Source organism: Schistocerca gregaria, chromosome 1 (assembly GCF_023897955.1).
Source record: "Schistocerca gregaria isolate iqSchGreg1 chromosome 1, iqSchGreg1.2, whole genome shotgun sequence".
Classification (NCBI taxonomy): domain Eukaryota; kingdom Metazoa; phylum Arthropoda; class Insecta; order Orthoptera; family Acrididae; genus Schistocerca; species Schistocerca gregaria.
Genome location: NC_064920.1, coordinates 893493642 through 893512340, shown reverse-complemented (window position 1 = coordinate 893512340; position 18699 = coordinate 893493642). Strand labels below are relative to the sequence as shown.

Here is an 18699-nt window from a genome sequence, read left to right as displayed (position 1 = left end):
GTTATATAAAGGCCCGAAGAATTTAATAAATTTTTTATTTATTTATGAGTTATATATAGTGGACACATGAAAATTAAAATCTCCATAGATTATTAGATTATTATCCTACACTTATAATTACAGACTGTCTCACTTAAAAGACACTAACTTGTAAACAAAATCATCTGCTGAATTGCCTCCAGTCTTAGTTGAGTACAAAGCTACAACTATTACATTTGTATCAGTTAATCTAACAGCTGCAATTTCTAAAGATAATTCTTTAACTTTTGCTATTGGTTTATATTTAATCCCTTTTAATAGGAATATCACACACACACCATGATTTTTATTAGTTCTACATTAGTTAGCTAGGATGGAGCCCTCAGGGCAGTATAGATCTATTTCATCATACTTTAATCAGTGTTCTATGCGACAGACTACATCTATGTGGAATGTCTCTATGACATCTTCCACTACTTCCAACTTATTAGATAAACACTGTACATTCCAGTGAAGGACATTAAAACTGTCTGATCTGTGCTTCAGTCTGTTTACCTTGAGATTTTCCTCCTTCTTCAGCCTACCACTAAAAATCATTTAGATGGGAGGGAGTGAAAACAAAATTATGTACATAGAAGAATGAATGATGGTTTTTTCATTTGTCTGTACCTTAAATTGCATTCATAGTTATTGTCTTTCCTGACTCTTATGGTCGATCGCTGTTTCATTTCTTTTTTAAGATAATTTGAACCTTACTATATCTGGGAGGGGGGGGGATTGGTTTCACCATGTACCTATAAAACTGCCCCCACATTGTACATTGACATGGTATGGAGATGTACTATGTTTTTGCATGTACATATTTACATTTATATTTCCTGATAGGGCTTGAGGCCCTTTATTTGTCGGCTTCTCTTTTATTTAATGGAATGGATATAACAGCTTATCCTATGTATGTTAAATTTCTACAAGAAATTGAAAGATTATTTACATAATATGATAGTTCATTACATACATGAATTCAGCGCACTGACAACAATGTTCAGTTTGCTCTGACATTGTGCACTATCAGGTTTGGCATCTAAGCACAATTCGTTAATGATCAACATGCTATTTGCTACTGTTGCACTTGCGAGCACTCTTTTTCTTAGTGTTGATTTCACATTGAGTGTCACACTTTCACCTGAGTATTACATATTAAAGAATTTCTGTGGCGTTTGTCTTCATTCTCGGTACGTGTGTGCTTATTGTTCAAAATCCGATGTTGTGGCAGAAGATTTCCATTTTTACTAACTGGGCATCATTATTACCCATCGTACTCGCATTTTCAGCGGTGAGAAATCTGGCCAACAGCATCCGTCGACTAGCTAGGTACTGGCTCGAAAAAATGTAGTTCACTTATTAATTTATCATGTGTTGTAAATCACAATACTCAGAAATTATTTCGTTGCACTCATATGTTAATGTCACTACACTTGACTGTCTACTTGTTGAGAGAGCCAATCAAAACATTGTATAAATTCCTTGTCTTTGGATTTCATTCCTTTACCTGGAGTTTGGTTTCCAATGAAAATTTATACAAGTATTGAGTTACAACAATATACATAACATGATAGCTTATGCCCGTGGCTGACATTCCATCCATCGCTTATATTATGAACATAAATTTCTTAAGATTTAAAACGTTATGAATTTTTCATTAACTAGATCCTGTTACTACAGTTTCTGTGTTAGTTCTAACTTATTTTCGTTCACATCACATATACAATTTAATTACATAACATATTGTTATGGCACAATAAAAGTGTATGATATATTTATACTTCATTTTATACAGGGTAAGTCACTAACTATTTCCACCAAGAATAACTCCAAAATTATGATAGGAGCTGAAAAGTTTGTGGGACAAGAGTTGCATGAGACCTAGGGGGGCGTTGGTGTTTTGGTGCTAGGTGGGGTCGCATCAGAGACAAAAACGTCAATTTTTTTTTTAATGAGATGCTACAGTTTGCTATTTATTTTCTGATAGCAGCTATCAACACGAATCCAATGATGTGTAACAGTAAAGTCTTTGAAGGTCAATGAAAGTCAAAAATGTGGCATGACCGGTCATTTACAGAAGGTGTTCGAAGTAATGACCATTGGTATCAATGCATTGCTGCAATCTTCTTATCATGGATTAAGTGGTATTCGTTATCACATCGACACTTATTGAAGCTCATGCTCTGACAATTCTCTCTCATATATCGTGCAAATAGTCCTATTCACCGAATACGGCGTATCCAAATAACATGCCATTGACATGTAAACATCCTTCGCTGGTTTCGCAATACAACACTAATAGGGACGGTAAGACTAGTAAGTCGATTCAAATGAATGTGAATGATGTATTCCTCTGAAGGACAAGTCGATATGCTCATTTATGGAGATTTCCAACGAAATTCAGTGAAAGCTAGAGACTTATAAACTGAAAGATGTCCTCAATGTACTCACACTACACATCTTACATTAAATATGTGTATCATCAATTGAGAACAACTGGATCTTTAATGTATTGGAAACATATTTGGCAAAGGAAAGTTACTAATGAGGAAACAGATATTGGTACTCTTGCAACTGTGGTTCGAGATCCTTGTGTTAGTTCACGTCAAATCACAAGGGAATTTGGCATGATCCAGAGTAGTGTCCTTCGTGTTCTACATCGCCATAAATATCATACTTACCTTGTCAGTCCCCACCAAAAATTAACTGGTATGACTTGTATGTGTTGCATTGAATTCTGCCGATGGGCTCAACTTCAGATTTAGAGGGATCACACATTTATAAATTTGATTCTGTTTACTAACGAGGCTCATTCACAAACCATGGAAATGTTAATTTGCATAACATGCATTATTGGGAACTGAAAATCCATGTTGGCTGTGGCAAGTACACGAAAAACCGTGATTGATGAATATATGGTGTGGGATTCTGAAGGACAGAATTATAGACCCCTATTTCACTGAAGGAGATCTTAATGGTAGGAAGTACACCACATTTCTGCAAGAAACATTAGGTCTATTATTGGAATAAATACCTTCAGGAACAAGGAACAGAATGTGGTATCAACACGATGGGTGTCCAGCACATTTTTTGCTGATGGCTAGAAATGAGTTGCAGAGACAGTTACCAAATAGTTGGATTGGATGCGGAGGACATGTGTTGTGACCGACTCGTTCGCCAGACTTGATGCCTCTGTATTTTTCTTGTGGGATTGGTAAAAGACATTGTTTATAAAGACGTTTCAACTACACTTGAAGATATGCAAGAGAGAATTGCCATAGCATGTGTTTAGATAAGTGCCGATTTGATAAGGAATACCACTCAATCCTTGATGAGAAGATTGCAGCACTGCATTGATACCAATGGTCATCACTTCTAACACCTCCTGGAAATGAACGTTCATGCCACCTTGATGACCTTCGTTGACCTTCAAAGACCTTACTGTTACATATCATTGCTCTCGTGTCCACAGCCGCAGAAAACAAGTACCAAACTATAGCATCCAATTTTTTTAAAAAAAGTTGACCTTGATATCTCTGACGTGACCCCACATAGCAACAAGAAGCCAACGCCATATTATAGCCACTGTTGTCCTATCCAACTTTTGTCCCACGAACTTTTCAGCTCCTATCATACTTTCGGAGTTCTTCTTGGTGACAATAATTAGTGACTCACACTGTCGGCAGGGTTTTATCACTTAAGGGAGCTAATATCCTCCTTAGGTAGAGGAGAGATAAAAACATTCGAAATACGATTAAAACATTACGCATTGCCGGCCTAACTACACTTGGCGCCGCCTCCTTTGTTTGGGAGGGAAGAAAGGAAATACTCGTCTACTGGTTCAATGACTTATCAGATGTTACTGGTACAATCTACACCTACATATATACTCCTCAGTCACCACTCGGTGTGTGGCGGATGGCACATTTAGCGCCAAAGTCTGTTCTACTTGCAGATGGCGCGAAGGAAAAACGATTGTCTGAACGCCTCAGTACAAGCTCTAATTTCCCTTATCTTTGAATGGTGATCATTGCGCGATTTGAAAGTTGGTTGTAATACTGTAATATTTGCTCTACATCCTCGGAGAATATCGGATTTTGGAATTTAGTGAGCAGCCCCTTCCGTTTAGCGCTTGTCGTCTATCTGCAAGTGTGTCCCACTTCAAACTTTCAAAGAGATTTGTAACTCTCTTGCGCTGGCTAAATATACCAGTCACGAATATTGCGGCTCTTCTTTGAACCTTCTCAATCTCTTGAATCAGACCCAGCTGGTAAGGGTCCCATACAGACGAACAATACTCTAAGACTGGACAAACTAAAGCATTGTAAGCAGTTTCCTTTGTTGAAGGACTGCATCGCTTCAGGATTCTACTAATAAACCGCAATATAGAATTCGTCTTACCTGTTACTTGTGTACTCTGACCGTTCCATTTCAGATCATTTCGAACAGTCACACGCAGATATGTGACGGGTGTTTTTGCTTCCAAAGATTGGGCATTTATTTTGTACTTGTACATTAATGGTGATTTTCGATTTGTTATACACAGTAGGTTACACTTACTAATATTGAGAGATAACTTTCACTCATTACACCATGCAATGATTTTCTGCAAATCCTCATTGATTTGTTCACAACTTTTGTGTTATATTACTTTCCTGTAGACTACAGCATCATCGGCAAACAGTCTAATGCCACTGTCAATACCATCAACTAGATCGTTTATTTAAATTGTAAAAAGGAGCAGACCTATTACACGGCCCTGGGGCACATCTGATGTTTCTGTTGAAGACTCCCCATTCAGGACGACATACTGCTCTGTCAGTTAGAACCCTTTCTATCTGATCGCATGTGTCATCGAATAGACCATAAGCACACACTTTTTGGAGCAAGCGTCAGTGCGGAACTGAGTTGAACACCTCTCCTAGAATAACTTCACACGAGTCTTTGCTTCTGCCCCTGTGAAAAACGTGTAATTTTCCCAGTCAATGGACGCCAGTTTAAAGTCTCCACCTGTAACTAATGGATAATTTGAATATTCATTTCCTATGTACTCAAGACTGTCCCTGAAACGGTCAGCGACGTTTGTTGCGGGTGCTGGTGGTCTGTAAAAACATCCTAATACCTAATACAATTGTCACTCCTTGTCTGACTGTCAGCTTTATCCAGACTATTTCATAGCCCTACCCAGTATCGATCTCAACTGCATTTAAACAGCTTTTAAGTGCAATGAACACACCACCTCCTATAACATCAGTCTTATCCTTCCTAAACATTATCCAATCCGAGTTCAAAATTTCACTGCCATTTATGTCTGGTTTCAACCAGCTTTCGGTACCTAATACAATATTGGCATTACTGCTGTTACTTCCTAGAGTAACTCGGGGATATTGTTACAGACACTTCGACAATTAACAAACATCAGATTTAGCATATCTAAACCCTTTGGAACGACCTGTTTAGGCGAACTAACAATTTATACAATTGGCACACCCACATCAGTGTCATGATCTGGTAAATTTTCAGGCCAATGGTTTGTTCCCCGTGGTGAGGAACCTAATCTAAAAATACCCAAGTGCACAACACAAGTACTGTGCTACCCATCTAGCTGCTTCTTGTGTGTAGTGCACCCCTAATCTATTGAGGGGCGTTCTACAACCTTCCACCCCATAGCATAGGTCGAGGAATCTACTGCCATTTTCGTTACAGAGTAGACGTAGCATCTGGTTTAGATTCTCCACTTGACTCCAAACCAGAGGACCCTGGTGCATCCTCGGTATGATGCTGCAAATCGTCAGCTTGGCTTCCATTCCTCGAGAGATGGAGGCCGCCTTCGCCAAGTTAGCCATCGAAAGGACCCAAGGATTTCCTCAGAACAACAACGACTGGCATCTTTGGTGCCAGCATGTGCAACACTCTGCCGCTGGTTGCACCCCGCATGCTCGATAGCCGCCGGAAGAGCCTCTTCCACATTCCAGACAAGGCCCCCCAGAAAGCACACATAGTGAACGTTGGACTTATTCCCCGCCCTAGATGCTGTTTTCCTGAGGGGCCCCATGGCCCGCCTAACATTGGAACTCCCAATAACTAACAAACCCCTAACCCCATGAGCCTGTCCGAACCTTGCTGGAGGAGTGACCACTATCCTGGCAGAAGGTGCATTCTGATCCGGCTCAGCCTCCCCCCAGCATCAGATAGCACTCTGAACCGATTAGCAAAATGGAAGGGATTTGGCAGGAGCCTGAGGTCGGCTCAGTGAAAGAGAGCTGTGACATCCCCCCTCTGCATATCTAGTACAGCAGAGGCTGCCCTAGGCACCCCAACCCCACAGCACCTCAAGATGGCACACTGGAGCTTGTTGACTCTGGCCAACAAAGCGTCCAGCTGCGTTTGGGCTGTGTCCAACTCCTCCTGCATGCGCACACAACAGACACAGTCCTTATCCATCTAGCTAATATGTAATTTATTATAAGAAACTTAAGGAAACCTACTACCACACAAGGTTAACAGCTACACTCTTGTTGACAGAAAGGACAATCAACAATGAAAAACAATAAAAATGTATGGTAGAAGCTAGATCTGGTGCTGCTAGGTGCTATCTAGTGAATAATAAAGAAAAAAAAAGTTGCTAAGGAACTTTTATTTCATGGAAATAATGTGTACTGACTAATCATTCTCATAGTGTCATGTTGTTTCTTCATGTGCTAGTGCTGTTTACTTCAATTCACATGTAGCTTAGTGTGAAATATGAAGAAGTTTCAACTATCATAGACTTATCTTTTCGAACACCTGGAAATGTCATCATTTGAGCTTTCATGTGACACATTAAAAATTAAATGGTTTTTGTAAAATAACATGCTGAAGTGTTTATGTGTACTCTGCAGTGAATAGATACTGGTAACTGTCTTGGAGATATACTGCGACGATACGTATTTTCATTTTTAGTTTGCTTTACGGCCTTTATATAAATATTCTTATAACTAAGTTGTTTATCCGAAGAGCAGCCCATTTCTTTATTTGGTACCTGCTACTGTCGGCGTAATTCTCTTCTTCTGCGCCGTGGCGATGCAGTGGTCCCCGAAAGAAAAAAAAACTTGAAACTAATTGCATTACGTATCTTGGTGGCCACTGATACATTTGGTCATCACATCCATCAGGAGATATTACCGTACTTTGTTTAAATTCATAGACCCTCGTTTATTCTGTTACCCATTATGATCATTTACCCTGCAAAGAAAATTATTTGACATTTTTACGGTATTTTGTCGTTTCTACTTAGCTTACACATCTTGTACATATTTTCATAATGCTTCCTTTTGCTTGTAAATACTCTACTAGTCATTATAATTGCTACACAACGAAAATGACGCACTACAGACGCGAAATTTAGCCGGCGGGAAGAAGACGCTGTGATATGCAAATGACTGGCTTTTCAGAGCATTCACACAAGGTTAGCGCCGGTGGCATCACGTACAACGTACTGACATGAGGAAAGTTTCCAAACAATATCTCACACACAGACAGCAGTTGACCGGCGTTGCCTGGTGAAACGTTGTTGTGATGCCTCGTGTAAGGAGGAGAAATGTGTACGATCACGTTTCCGACTTTGATAAAGGTCGGATTGTAGCCTATCGCCATTGCGGTTTATCGTATCGCGACATTGCTGCTCGCGTTTGTCGAGATCCAGTGACTGTTAGCAGAATATGGAATCGGTGGGTTCAGGAGGGTAATACGGAACGCCGTGCTGGATCCCAACGGCCTCGTATCACTAGCAGTCGAGATGACAGGCATCTTATCCGCTTGGCTGTAACGGATCGTGCAGCCACGTCTCGATCCCTGAGTCAACAGATGAGGACGTTCACAAGACAACAACCATCTGCACGAACAGTTTGACGACGTTTGCAGCAGCATAGACTATCAGCTCGGAGACCATGGCTGCGGTTACCCTTCACGCTGCATCACAGACAGGAGCGCCTGCGATGGTGTACTCAACAACGAACCTGGGTGCACGAATGGCAAAACGTCATTTTTCGGATTTATCCAGGTTCTGTTTACAGCATCATGATGGTCGCATCCGTGTTTGGAGACATGGCAGTGAATGCACATGCGTGTATTCGTCATCGCCATACTGGCGTATCATCCGGCGAGATGGTATGGCGTGCCGTTGGTTACACGTCTCGGTCACCTCTTGTTCGCATTGACGGCACTTTGAACAGTGGAAGTTACATTTCAGATGTGTTACGACTCGTGGCTTTACCCTTCATTCGATCCCTGCGAAACTCTGCCCTGGACAGAGCATTCTCCAGATCTCTCACCATCTGAAAATGTCTGGTCAATGGTGGCCGAGCAACTGGCTCGTCACAGTACGCCAGTCGCTACTCTTGATGATCTGTGGTATAGCGTTGAAGCTGCATGGGCAGCTGTACCTGTACACGCCATCCAAGCTTTGTTTAACTCAATGCCCAGGCGTATCAAGGCCGTTATTACGGCTAGAGGTGGTTGTTCTGGGTACTGATTTCTCAGGATCTACGTATCCAAATTGTGTGAAAATGTAATCACATGTCAGTTCTAGTATAATATATTTGTCCAATGAATACCCGTTTATCATCTGCATTTCTTCTTGGTGTAGCAATTTTAATGGCCAGTAGTGTATGTTGTATACAGCTTAGTATTTAATTAAATCTCTTTGTCCATGTATCAAGAGGTTCCTTAGTTCTCAGATAGTAGGTGCAATTGCTCAGTATTTCCATTTACTTTGTATTTAAGTTAGGTACATGTATATATCGTATTCCTATTTGAGTTGTGCCTTCTGCCAGTATGTTGCGCATGCACACAGGTCAATGGTACCTCTCCTACTAATGACGTGTGCGTATTGTTGAGCGCGGACAGCTGAGCCATAAGCTAATTTTATTTATACTTTCGCTTCGCATGAAGCGGTGTATTACTTCTCAGTGCTTTTGATTTTATGCTTATGTGTACAAATTAAAAAATAGTTACTCCTATACACATTCCTTTTTTAAAAATACACTCCAGAAGAAAAATTACGCTTGGAGGTATGTACAATAATTTTGTGATAGAAGGAAAAAAATGATATCTAGCTTCATCATTCTATAAAAGCTTTTATATCTTTGTGGGGTTGGAGACCCTTTTTTTCTCCCTGTTTTCTCATAGGCTAATCTGTACATCCAAGGATATGGTATTTTGGATATTATATGGTCCTGAATAAAGTAATTGCCACTTCTTTTCCGAATGCCAGTTTTTGTCATTTTAGGGTATGTCTGTAAGAGGACTCGTTGCCCTTCAAAAAACAGTGTAACACATTTCAGTTTCTTATTATAAATTTTCTTTCTATACTCAGCCGTGTTTTCTAGTTAACCATGGCTTGTTTGATTTTGTCTTGAAGTGTCATTTTTGTAGTGGGTACGTTTGGTATGGGCGACTCCCACTCTTTTTTTTTTGTCTGGAACATCAATTCGTTAGGAGTGAAACCTGTTGAAGAATGTGTAAGGTTATTGACAACTTTCAGGAAAGGAGTTACGTATTCTACCCATCAAATGTGTTTGTGATGGGTTTATGCCCTAATGACTCGTTCTACTGGGCTTGATTGTAGGTGAAAAAAGCTTACTAATACAGGTCATAAATTATTTCCACTTTTGGTCAACGCAATATGAAGCATTATCAGTTAGTAGTACTTTTGCTGTACCTACTCATTTCTAATACTCTCTCTCAATTCTTTTTCTGACATTTGTGGCTGCTGTATTTTTAATGGCATACATTTTTATATGTTTCGAGAAAATATTGCACAGTGCTACTACGTATCTTTCTCCTCCTTTACTTCTTGGATATAGACCAGCTATGTCCAGGAATACTACATCTAGAGGGATTTTTGTGAGTATTGGGTGTAGCTCAGTACATTTTGACACATTGGACTGTTTTCATTTTTGACATACTGCACACTTAATTAATACCTATAGGACTCGCCTTCTCAAATTTGGAAGATAACGAACTGTTGCAGTTTTTTTCACTATGTTTGCCTACTCCATAACGTCCGCATACTTTACGTGTTGTCTTATAAATTCGTCGATATAATCTTCAGGAATACACAAACACCATTGATCAGATTTTTCATGTTTCCTATGAAACAAAACGCCCTTGTACTCCTGATACTATTTATTTACCTTTTCACCTTCTTCTTGCTTAAGGTTTTGCATGTCTTTACTCCATCTGCGATCTTGCTGTCGTATAATTTTCATTTGCTTACAAAACTTATGGTAATCAGATTTTTGTGTTGTACCTTGCATTAATAACGTTTTGATTTCTGCGCCTTGCTCTGTTAATTCACCAAATTCCTATAAAGCTTATGGTAATCTAGACAAGGCATCTGCAGTAACATTCTGACTTCCTTTAAGATAAATGATTTCGATATTGAATTCTTGCAAATATAGGCACCATCTAGCTAATGTACGGAGCAATATTTTACATGTTAAAAGAAATGACAGTGACTGATGGTCATAGTAAACAATGGTATTCTTAGCTCACAAAAATATTCAAACTTTTTAAATGCCCATATTACAGTTGAACGTTCCAACTCTGACAGCGAGTAACATTTTTTTGCTTCTGATAATGTGCGACTAACAAAACTGATGATCTTGGGAACTTCTTTGCCTTCTTCTTCTCGCACTTGGAACAAGCATGCCCCCAGCCCATCAGATGAGGCATCTATGCGTAGACAAAAATCCTTGGACATGCCAGGGTGGCTAAGAATGTTTGCATTGACTAATGCCTACTTAATGTTATTAAAGTCCTTCTGACACTTATCATCCCATAACCAAGGCCTATTTTTTTTGTAACAAGTTGAGAAATACATCACTGTTCATCGGTTGCTGTTGTTCGAATTTACGAAAAAAGGATGCTAGTCCTCAATAAATGTTCATTCCCTTACCTTCGGTAGTGAATCCAGGAAACTGTCCATGTCTCAGCATAGCTTTGTCTTGTGCCATCATCAGTGAAAATATTGAAAAAACTTAAACGAAAAAATTGAAAAGCTTTAATACAGACGAGAGCTTTTATCTCGATGCGAAATATTATACAGACTGCGATATTGGCCCCACAGGCGGCATAATTTTTCTCATTTGTAATATTTTATGTAAAACGTTAATTTCAATATTTGAGTGCAAAGATTACTAATTAAGCACAATATAATTTATGTAAGTTTAATGTGAAGAGGAACAGCGTTCAGTTGTTCTTCTACTATCTTTTTTTTCTCTTGTCTGATGTGCTAGTGGTCGGACATATTTGTTAATTTCTGACGAATGTAAGCTTATTTCTGATATTAATTCTATAATATAATAGTTTGAAGTTATTTTTCATCTTTGTTTGTAGAAGGTGAGCCCTGTGTCACGTCCATTTCCTTTTAAAATCAGAGGAATTTTTAGCTCAACAGTTGCACATGCTGCTGCAGCAACAGATGTCATTATGTGGCATTTTTAGTTCACGAATTTAGCGGAAGCAAAGAGATTGCCCACTCAAAACATAACAAATATTTTTTCCACGGCTGCCTGACTCAGTGGAAGAAACATGCTTTTTAAGATTATTATTTTCAGTTATTCGCCGAGATCCAGACCCATTACTCGAACTTCAACGGCAGTGAGAACAATTCTCTCGTGTGTGTGTGCAGTTGCAAACTATAACAAAGAACTCATGCATGTTAAAAATATTAGCCGAGGCAAATACATAAATACTATTTCAGTTTTCAATTTAAATGTAAGGTGTTTCTAGACTGGCTCATATTAAAGTAACTTTAACATGAACAAAAAGTTTGGTTATTTTAATCTTTATTAATCAGACAGTTATTAAAAACATAAACATAAAAGTATAAACATTTCAATTCAATTCAAAATCAAATCCAAAACAATATCATTAAAAACTTTCGCGTCCACACATTTTACGAGGGCTATTCAGAAAGTAGGGAACGTTTTGGCATTTAAAAAAGTAAGTACACGAAAAACATTTTATTATATACATCTGAAAGAGCGACTGACATACTACTTTTCCACATAGTCACCAAACACATTAAGGTACTTATCATAGCGGTGGGCAAGCTTTGGAAGACCTTCGTGATAAGATTCTGCCGCCTGAGTCTTCAGTCAGTGAGTCACGGCCGCCTGGAGTTCCGCGACGTCACCAAAGCACTGCATTGCGAGCCAGTTTTTCATCTTGAGAAACAAGTGGAAATCGCTTGGTGCAAGATCGGTTACTGTAGGGCGGATGAGGGAAAATTTTCCATTTGAATTAATTATGGAGTTCTTTTGTGCAGTTTGCCGTGTGAGGTCAGGTATTGTCATCCAAAAACAAAGTTTTAGACGTCGGCTTTGTTTTGAAGTGCTCCTCTAAGGCTGTGCAATGTTTGACAGTAATGGGCAGAATTTATGGTTGCAGCACATTCGAGAAAATCAATAAGAAGCACACCTTACCTGGCCCAAAACACTGTCGCCACCAACTTCCTTGCTGACAAGGTTTGCAAACATTTTCTTGGTTTTTTGGAGGATCTTGTGTGCCCCCACTCCTTGGACTGTAATTTTGTCTCGCAATTGACGTGTTCCACCCAAGTCTTGTCACTGGTTACGATTCGGTCCAGCTCCCCAAAAATGTCAACGTTGCCCCCATTCGCTGTTCTTTATGGTGCTCTGTAAGTATTTTGGGCACCCATCGTGCACAAAATTTGTGGTATCCTAGCTCTTGAGTGACAATTTCAAAGAACAGAGTCTCTGACACTTATGGAAAAGAGAGCGCAAGGTCCGTTATTGTGAAGCGACGGTTTTCACGAATCGTTTCATCAACTTCAGCGACAAGATCGTCAGTCACTCTTCTCTTCACCACGATCGTTGGTTCGGCCATTTTAAAACCGAATTCATCTTTCCGGACGGAACATTCACTCAATACGTTGTTTCCGTACACTTCGCACAGTTCACGATAAATTTCTATAGGATTTAGGTTTTTTGCCAACAAAAATCGTTTGACAGACCGCACTTCACAACTGGCGGGACTTTCGATTGCAGCTCAGATTTCAAATTCGAATATCGAAAAAATCAGACTCGCAGAGACGTTTGCGCTGTCACGGATGGATGCCGACGGAGCTGCCGAGGATGCACATTCTAAAATATACGCGATCGGGACACGCTTAGCTGTGTCAGACACAAACGTTCTCTACTTTCTTAATAGCCCTCGAATTCTACCACGAGACTAGCGCCGCAACTCTGGCCCAAATTATGTACTATTATGATTGATGTAATTATGTATACACATAACCATTGTAACGTATTAATGTTTGTGTAAATTTTCTTACACCAAGTCATAACCTGAGGCTAACTGGAGAAGAGAAAGACTGCAAAAGAAAACGAAATTGATTGAAAGAAAAAGGTAAGGCTTATTGTGCAAGAACCCTGAAGAATTGCGTGCGAAATATTCAAGCCATACGCACATGAGATGCCTTTGGTTCAGAACACTAAGTAGTTAAAAGTGAAGTGAGTGTATTTGTGTTTGTATTTGTATGTTTATTTTGGAAGGGATATATGTACATTTGTGTTAGTGTTTGAACTTGTAATTGTGTCTAATTGAATTAACTATGGGTAAAGTGGGGCAGGCTAAAGCACCTGTACCGGACGAGCGAAATTTGCTCGATATGGAAAGTGAAAATCATACTCAGAATGTATTCAGAATGCCACCGCCTCGGAAAACATACCTTCTGAAGTAGGGGGGGGGGGGAGTGAGGAAGGATCTGTGGACGTCAAATGATGCTCCACAGCAGAGTGACGATGAAATATTAATGACTCCTTTGCATGTGCAAAGGGGCCAACCAAGCGATAGATTAGGTGTGGCACCTGTGTGCTCGCCTATCGGAGATCCTTTCACAGAATTTTTTCGAAGCATTGAGGAAAGAGACAGAGAAAAGGAAAGACTTTTAGAACAGAAAGAACGGGAGAAGAAACGAATTTTAGAAGAGAAAGGAGCAAAAATTGGCTCAAATGCTCAGTGAGCGAGAGCAAAAAATTAGCTCAAATGCTCCATGAGCGTGAGTAACAAAGAGATATAGCTCAAATGCTTAGTGAGCGAGAGCAACATATAGAATCAAAACTAAGTGGTATACAAATTGAACTTGTCGATATGTGGGATGCGTGTAAGGAGATACCCGATTTTGTACAAAGTTTGTCTAGTGAGATGCAGAAATTGAAAATATCTCTTACTAGTCTCAAAGACGATGTTCGGAACATAACAAATCGTATAGACAATGTGGAGCTTAGTGCGCATCATATCATTGATGAGTATTTAGAAGCCCAAACACACAAAGTTGAGAAGGAACTTGATGAATGGCTAGAACTTAAAAATCGCGAAATCTCATCAAAGATAGAGAGCGATGTAAAGTCAGCTGTTGAACAAGCGACAGCGGCTATGAGCGTAAACACTGACGCCAGCGATGCCGCAATACAAGTCGAACTAGTGCAGATAAAGTCACGTGTGCCGGCAGAGTTACCAATTTGGCAACGAAATGTCACATGAAGGCTATACAGTGGAGGACTAACAGCCAATCAGACTCCACATACAGATCGTTCCGACTACATAAACGGTGTGCAAAGCACTTACGCGCAGACACAACCAGCTGTCATAACAGACATGAACGATATACAATACCATGTAGTTCACAACACGAATTAAGAAACGAAACGGACAATAGCAATCCACTGTACTGGAAGGAGGATAATGTGATAAAAATCGAACACTTCCGCCTTTCAATATTGAGAAACGTAATGCCCACCAAGTTGTTTTTATCAAGAGCTTTTGTAATGTTTTTCCCAGGGGTTCGACATAAAGCCAATGCATTCAGTTTGTAGTCTCTTTTATGCAAGGTGATGTGGCACTGTAGGCAACAAATGTATCTGAAAAAAGCTATACTATGCAACAATTCGAGTGTGCATTTTTGCCGAAATTTTGGTCAGACAGTGTACAAGAAAGACTGCATAAAGAACTATACGGCCCTGAAACGTACAATCCCAAATTAGGAACTTTGTGCAAGTACTTTGCAAACTACATAAATAAGACTAGGCATTGGAATAAACCTATGTGTGATCGTGATGTGATCAGACTGATAAAGATGAAATTCATCTACATAGTTGACTCTGTGGATCTGTTAATTGAGGATATGAAAAGCGAAAATAAGTGGAATCGTGCAGGTTGTAACCAGCAGAAAGCTGATTACAACTGTAGTTATAATAACCCAATACCAAACGGTAATGGGAACAGACAAAAAATAGGAAACAGAATCGGGTGCCAAACAATAGCAATGGTTATACTAATCAAAACAGAAAAAGGCGCAATGATAGGTGCATAAGTAATGGTTACAATGGTAATGGTAATCTGCAGTGGCAGAATAACCGGAACCAGTGGGTTGGGTATAACGACCCACCAGGACAATTGCAACAAAATGCAGTGCCGCAGTGAAATAGAAATTTTGGTCCACAACAAAATATGGCTGGAGGTTATAACCACCCGCCACATAATCAGAAGAATGTGACATATCAAACTGCACCATCCAGGAGGCAGGACAGCCAACCCAACCACAGTAGCAACAACAAAAATCACAGTGTGAGGGTAATGGAGGTGACAGATAATTGTCAACCCAATGTCACTCATTCATCAAACTAAAGAGCAATCCGCTAATTGTTGGCTGTGAGATGGTGAATTAGGGCACATTCCATAATGACAATAACAATCTCTGTATGCTGATGTATAATGAAAGGGTGAAAATAGAGGAGAAATTAGTAAATGTACCTCAAAAATGGAAACAAACAGATAAAGATGTTGTGCAAGCGGTATTACAAGCCAAAATATACGGTGCATCGATTCAAATAATAGTAGACAACTAACGTCCTGAGTTTAGAACTTTACAAGTACATAAGCCAAAACAATCACATCCCTGTATTGCCAGTAAAAAATTGTCGAGTGACATGTGCAATTAGTTCACAATCCCAAATCATAAAGCAACAGGTACAAGTTGAATTTCTTATAGGGAATGAAGCAAAATGAAGCTTGTTCCTTGTTGTTCAATGATTGATGGTCGCTTGCATTCTGGGAATAAAATTTTTACGGCACAGGAACGCAAAAATCGACATCTTGTGCAGTGAATTGACCATTATGAACAAGGGTAAACGTGTGACATTTCCAGTTTTACCAACACGAGCAGTGCAGGAAAAATATTGCAGTGGCTTTCAGGTTAGATTTGAGGGGCTACAGGTTATGAACCTGTACTCAGACTTATGTGGAAGAAAATAATATTATAATGAATATATTACTAAAGACAATGAAGAGAAAAGAAATCTGATAAACATGAAGGTCATGGAATCAGAATATTTGTCAGTGGTACAACAGAATGAATTAACTCAGCTGCTCGTGTGCTATGAGAATGTGTTCTCAGAGAAATCAGATGCAATAAAAGGGTACACTTATAACATTGAGGCAGTATTTCATGATACATGTTGCCATGCCAACTACACTGTCCCATGGTCCAGAAAGGAGACAGTGACTGAAGAGATAAGAAATATGTTCAAATGGTAGATAATCGAACCACCTTTATCCCTATATAGTAGTCCGCTAAATGCAGCAGCAAAGGGTAGCATATGTCTTGCACTCGACGTGCAGGATATCAGTAAAATCATTGCACTGGTGACGACACGACTCAAGAACCTGGAGGAACAAATCCAGAGGTTTTTCAGGGTAAAATATTTAACATCTATAGATTTTATGTCATCATACTGGCAGATCCCTCTTAATGAGTTATCAAGAAAATATACTGCATTTGTATGTTCTGGGAGAAGCTATCAGATTAAAGTTTTGCCATTTCTGTTGAATGTCAGTGAAGGTGTCTTCATTACAGTACTTGACACAGTGTTGAGACCAGATTTACTGGACCATGTAACATTATATGTAGACGAACTGTTAATAGCTTCTCCACATTGGGAAAGCCACATTGATATGCTAACATGCATACTCAAACGATTTTCGGAAGTAGGCGTTATTAAAAACCTGGCGAAGTCCAAGTTTGGCAAAGGGACAAGTAAATTTCTTGGACACATAATATCACCCACAGGTGTTGTACCTGATACAAAGAAAATGAAGGTGGTTGAGGACTTTCCTCATCCAAGAACTAAGAAACAACTGAAGGCATTTTTACGCCTAGTGTCCTTATTTCGACTGTTTATACTCAACAAGCTATTGAAAGACAAAGCACCTTTAAACTTGCTGAGGAAAAATGTACCATGGATATGGAATGACCAGTGTCAGTGTGTGTTCGAACAAATACAACAAGCCCTTTTGAATGCTAACTTATTATCGCATCTTGATATGTCAAAGGAGTTTTGTCTTACCACAGACTCTTCCACTGTTGGGGCAGGAGCTTGTTTATTCCAAATTGAGGAGAAGGAAGGAATAAAGGAAATACAAATAATTGGTTTTGGAAGTCAAGTATTATTGAGTTGTGAACGTTCCTACACTGCAACTGAACTCGAAGCCGTGCCAGTTGTGGGGACCATGAAAAAGTTCTAATACTATGTGTATGGGAAGAATGTGAAAATCTTTTGCGATCATCAGGCCCTGAGTTTTTGTTGATGTGTAACCTGGTGCATGATAGATTGACTGGATGGGTACTTGCACTCCAGAAATATCAATTCCAAATAATGTATTTTAACGGTAGTGACAATGTAATCCCCAATGATCTATCATGTTTGACAGAGGTTCTGTCAGAATTGACTGTAATACTGGAACAGGCGTCAGCAAGTAGAATCTCGATCATGAAAGATCATATTTACAGAAAAAAAGTTCCTGCAGATATGCAGGCAACTACCTAGATTACAGCTTGCAGATCCTGTGTTAGGAAGAATCAAACAAGAACTCCAGTCTTCTGAAGGAAATGAAGTAGGAAGCAATTAAAATGAGATATTATTTTACAGAGAGGATACAAACAAGGATACATGGTTTATCTGTGTACCCAAAATATGTATTACTGATTTGATATGGCACAGGCACCTCTTGTGGGAACACATAGGAATTGAGAAGTATAGAGCCCGTCTGGCAAGACATTGTTATTTTAATAATATGAAAAGAGTAATTCAGAAACTAGTGAGGACATGTGTAGTTTGTCAAAAGGTGAAACATTTCAATCTGCCCACTGCAAGCAAACTTCATCCTATTGTACCCAGCAAACCGTTATGACTGGTTTCAGTGGATATGCAAGGACCACTACCCACCAAGTAAGGATGTGTAAAATGCAACTTTGCAATGTATGATGCTTTTCCCAAATTCTTAAAGTTATACCCAGTGAAAACTTCAACTGCTCCCCCCCCCCCCCCATTCAAAAGTTATGAACCGACTATATTATTAAATTTGGTAAACCACATATCATTGTATCAGGCAATGCCACATACTTTATCGGTATGAAATGGACAACTTTTCTGCAAGGACACAGTGTTAAACACATTTTTGTATTCGCTTTCATCAAAAAAGTAGCTCTTTGAACGCACATTTAAGGAATTGAACCGGTTCATGCCAACCTATATCCCTAATCGCCATACCAAGTGGGTAGATTATGTTTTGGTTTTTGAGGAGCTGCATAATAAGTTACCGGACTCCGCC

General features: G+C 39.4%; 1 protein-coding gene across 1 annotated transcript in view; it reads left to right on the top strand.

Annotated features, from left to right (window-relative positions):
- The window catches only part of LOC126273842 (TRPL translocation defect protein 14), a 249328-nt gene extending 237494 nt beyond the window's left edge, over window positions 1–11834 (top strand). The window contains exon 13 of the mRNA XM_049977064.1: window positions 11401–11834. Within this exon, the coding sequence (XP_049833021.1) occupies window positions 11401–11407 (7 nt within the window). The 3' untranslated portion in view covers window positions 11408–11834. The remainder of the gene's footprint in view (window positions 1–11400) is intronic.
- Window positions 11835–18699: the final 6865 nt, after the last annotated feature.